This window comes from Balaenoptera musculus, chromosome 3 (genome assembly GCF_009873245.2).
Source record: "Balaenoptera musculus isolate JJ_BM4_2016_0621 chromosome 3, mBalMus1.pri.v3, whole genome shotgun sequence".
In the NCBI taxonomy this organism is placed as follows: domain Eukaryota; kingdom Metazoa; phylum Chordata; class Mammalia; order Artiodactyla; family Balaenopteridae; genus Balaenoptera; species Balaenoptera musculus.
Genome location: NC_045787.1, coordinates 119,030,357 through 119,034,801, shown reverse-complemented (window position 1 = coordinate 119,034,801; position 4,445 = coordinate 119,030,357). Strand labels below are relative to the sequence as shown.

The 4,445-nt window shown below is 36.4% G+C and overlaps 1 protein-coding gene across 1 annotated transcript; it reads left to right on the top strand.

Moving 5' to 3' along the window:
• The first annotated feature begins 1,172 nt into the window (after positions 1 to 1,172).
• On the top strand, positions 1,173 to 1,860 carry LOC118893110 (chromobox protein homolog 3-like). Its single transcript, XM_036848323.1, has one exon. The coding sequence runs from the start codon at positions 1,298 to 1,300 to the stop codon at positions 1,787 to 1,789; it is 492 nt and encodes a 163-aa protein (XP_036704218.1). The 5' UTR covers positions 1,173 to 1,297; the 3' UTR covers positions 1,790 to 1,860.
• Positions 1,861 to 4,445: the final 2,585 nt, after the last annotated feature.

Sequence of the window (4,445 nt, the reverse complement as noted above, 5' to 3'; positions counted from 1 at the left end):
AAAGTTCTTTTCTTAGCATTTAGGTGAGATTCCGTCTGTTCCTTCTAAATTAAGTAGATACGACCTGGAGTTCCCCTCATAGTTCTGATCAGTTCTCTTACGTTCTTAAGCTTTCGTCATTATCACCATCATCCCCACCCCCGTCATCATCACCATCATTGTCTCAGCAGTGTATTTATCTGGTCCTCTGTTACTCTGTCTACTCTAAGTGCTCCACATGCCTTGTATCACTTAGAGTAGTGAAACACATGCCAGTATTAGTCCTATTCTACAGATGAGAAAGTTGAGGTTCAAGAGAATAAGAAACTTATATCAGATATCAGATATAGGTAACTAAATACCAGAGCAAAGATTAAACTCAGGTTCGGTTTGACTCCAAATCCTGTGATCTTACCTTGCCGTTGTACTGACTAAGCAAGAGATAAACATGAAGGGGATCTCAAAGGTGACCCAATTCCTTCCTGTTTCATTAAGTTTTAAAACATATATTTGAAAAATGGCAGTGATACCTAATATTCTGAGTATTTCAGTAGGGATGGGAAATGGGGAAGAATAATTGGCAGCCCAGTCTGAAGAATTGGGCTTAAGTAAAACATTACTTAGAAAAACATCCCCCATTTCTTTATAACCTACATTTTTAAGAGAACAGGAAGGGGAGACGATTTGGCAACATTGTTTATTGAGAGACAGTATTTTTTAAAAGTCACATTTAAAGGTGTGCATGGTTAGGGACTTCCCTGGTGATGCAGTGGTTAAGAATCTGCCTGCCAATGCAGGGGACACGGGTTCAAGCCCTGGTCCAGGAAGATCCCACATGCTGTGGAGCAACTAAGCCCGTGAGCCACAACTACTGAGCCCATGAGCCACAACTACTGAAGTTCGTGTGCCACAACTACTGAAGCCTGTGTGCCACAACTACTGAAGCCCACATGCCTAGAGCCCGTTCTCCGCAACAAGAGAAGCCACCACAATGAGAAGCCCGTGCACCGCAACGAAGAGTAGTCCCCGCTCGCCGCAACTAAAGAAAGCCTGTGCACAGCAACGAAGACCCAACATAACCAAAAATATAAATAAATAAATTTATAAAAAAAAAAAAAAAAGGTGTGCATGGCGAGATTAAAAAAGTTAAGGAAAAATAGTTCCCCAGCCCCCTCCGCCTCAGATGTGGCTGGAGCTTGAGGCGTGCAGGGCCAGAGACGCGGCAGACCCGGGACCCGGAGCAACTCAGAGGCAGTGAATAATAGCTCTTCAAGTCTGCAATAAAAAATGGCCTCCAATAAAAAGAACATTGCAAAAAATGGGAAAGAAACAGAATGGAAAGAGTAAAAAAGTCGAAGAGGCAGAACCTGAAGAATCTGTGGTAGAAGAAGTACTGGACCATCGTGTAGTGAATGGGAAGGTGGAGTATTTCCTGAAGTGGAAGGGATTGACAGATGCAGACAATACTTGGGAACCCGAAGAAAATTTAGATTGTCCAGGGTTAATTGAAGCATTTCTTAATTCTCAAAAAGCTGGTAAAGAGAAAGATGGAACAAAAAGAAAATCTTTATCTGACAGTGAACCTGATGATAGTAAATCAAAGAAGAAAAGAGATACTGCTGACAAACCAAGAGGTTTAGCCAGAGGTCTCGACCCAGAGCGAATAACTGGTGCCACAGACAGCAGTGGAGAATTCATGTTTCTCATGGAATGGAAAGATTCAGATGAGGTGGACTTGGTGCTGGCAAAAGAGGCAAATGTGAAGTGTCCTCAAATTGTAATTGCTTTTTATGAAGAGAGACTAACTTAGCATTCTTGTCCAGAAGATGAAGCTCAATAATTGTTTGCATTGCTTTTTATATATATTTATATGTATATATAAAATCTGGGTCTTGGTTTTTTGATTTATTAGTGTGAAGAAATAAGTGCATTCTAATGAAAATCAAGTTTGATATGTTCGTTTTGAAGTAGTATTGGGGAAGTTGTTGGGTTTTGGGGGGGTTTTTTGGGGGTTTTGTTCTTGCTTTTTTTGCATCTGTAGCACTGGTTACTTTGAACAAATAAAGCTTTCTGTAGTTGCTTCCTTTAGCAGAAAAGAACGTTTGATACCACGGTATATTATTTCCTCTGCATTAGAGAACAGCTTTTCTAAATGTTGGGGAAAATCTCCATAGTCATTACTTAATCAGAATTTAGAATTTGCATTTAACTCATATATGCCTAAGGACCATTCTGGGTTTTTTGTATGTGTATACATAAAGTACATATGTAAATGGTTTGGGGGTTTTTTTGGTTATTGTATAAACACATTTACCAAAACAAAACCAGCCTTTCACAACCATGGATAAGCCCATGTTTCTGGGATTCTGTCATTTTGAGCAATATAAGAAATCACTTCAACTTAAACTGAAAATTTAAGTCTTAACCTTTCAAATTAAATAATTTTGTAATTAATTAGACAAATTAATGTAAACAATTTAAATTGGATAATTTTTTAAAACAGCCCCATCAGAATCTGCATCCGTATCTACCATCATATAAATGAAGTTTTATATGTAAAACCCCTGAAAGGAAAATTTTATCTCTGTCAACCCAAATGAAAAAACTAGAAAAATTCTGGTATGTTTTAATTAGCCAAGCAAGACTTAGTTAAATGGACATTTAAAGCTTCCTTTTGGCAAACCATTCTTTTATAAGAAGTTGAAATTCCCGTGCTGTGTTTACTGAAAGACTGTGATACATGGAATGTCTCAGACTTGTTAATGGAAACCTAATCAGATGGTTAGAGATGTTGGCAATTTAGGATCTGCAGGAATAAATGAGTGAACAAACTTTTCTAATCTAAACTTAACCTGCATGTTTTTTCAAACTTTACCCCAACCCATTCCTTACATGTAAGCTCAATCTTCTCAGTATTTGGGGTTACTGGTTCAGCAGAAGCCAGGAAAAACAATAACTTTGTAGTAATCAGAATATTATTCAACTATATATTGTTTACTCTATTGTAAATACTGGTGAACAGTGGTCAATAAATAGTTTTATATTCCTTTAAAAAAAAAGTTGATAAAATGTATACTAATATTATTCTTCAGGCTAATTTAAAGTATTACACTTTGTTAAAAATAATAAATTTTCTTTTGAAAAAATGACCTTTCAAACCGAATTTCTTTAACTCTTGAGGTTGAGCGTCCTATGTCTGTTGGCCATTTTTATTTCCTTCTGTGTGAATTATCCGTAAAATTTGCCATTTTGTATTGAAACATATGTGTGTATATATAAATAATTTGCAAGAACATTTTATGTTATGGAAATTAGACCTTTTGACTGTCATTATACTGTATTCCCCAAGTTTGTCATTTATACTTTCTTTGTTTATGGCATTTTCTGTAAAAATTTATTTTTTCATTTTTATGTTTAAAAAGGTAGCTTTGATACTTCCTATAACAGAGAAAGAATTTGGATGTTAAGCCTAGTTTCACAAATCTATTTCATGCCAATAACGAAAAGGCAGGGAACCACTGTATAATTTGTGAGGCAATTTGCAGAAGACTTCCTAGTAGTCTCTGGCATCATTAAATAATAGCCATGTGCTGATTTGGCTACTTTCCATGCAAGGCCTGAGCCACACTATCTATCAGCACTCACATCAGTTTGCAATGCCTGATTGATCAGAATAGGTGTTAACGCCAGCCCATAAAACTACCGCTAATTTATGGATTTGTTGAAATGTTGAGTGATTTGCTGCTGAGAGAAAGAATTTAAGAAAGAGAAGAATGAAAGAAAGCTGGAAAGGAGGGAGAGGGAAAATAAACAAAGAGAATAGGAAAGGACAGAATAAAAGAAAAGGAAAGAAATAGGAAAAGAAAAAGACAAAGAAAGAAGTAGAAAAGAAAGTTATTGAAAGAAAATGGAAAGGTAAAAAAGGGAGAAAGAATAGAAGGAAAGAAAGAAGAGAATCAAAATATAAGTAAAGATGGAGGATGGATGGATGGATGGGTAAATGGATGGATAGATGGGAGGGAAAAGGAGGAAGGGGGGGAGGGAGGGCGGAAAGAGAAATCAAAATATAAAACTTCAGGCTAAATTCATTTCAATTATACAAAGAATCATAAATCCTAGGGATGAAAGGGAATACAAAGTTCCTTTAAATCTAAAGCTCTCTTTTTGCAGGAAGAAAAACTGAAGCCCAGTAAAGTTGAGTAAATTCCCTCAAGCTCACACAGCATGTTCATAACCGAATGAGAATCAGATTCCAGCCTAGTCTCTTGACTTCCAGCCTAATATACCTTCTCTCACATTTTGTTTCACTGGAAACTTGCTATTGGTTTGAGTTGACTTCAAACAACTTCCAACATAAATAATATTATAGCCAAAAGTGGGCCTTTTGCTAGACCAGAAAATCTTACCCCATGTGATTTTTTTAAATTGTAACACATTGTCATAACAGAATTTAACCTATAATGTGT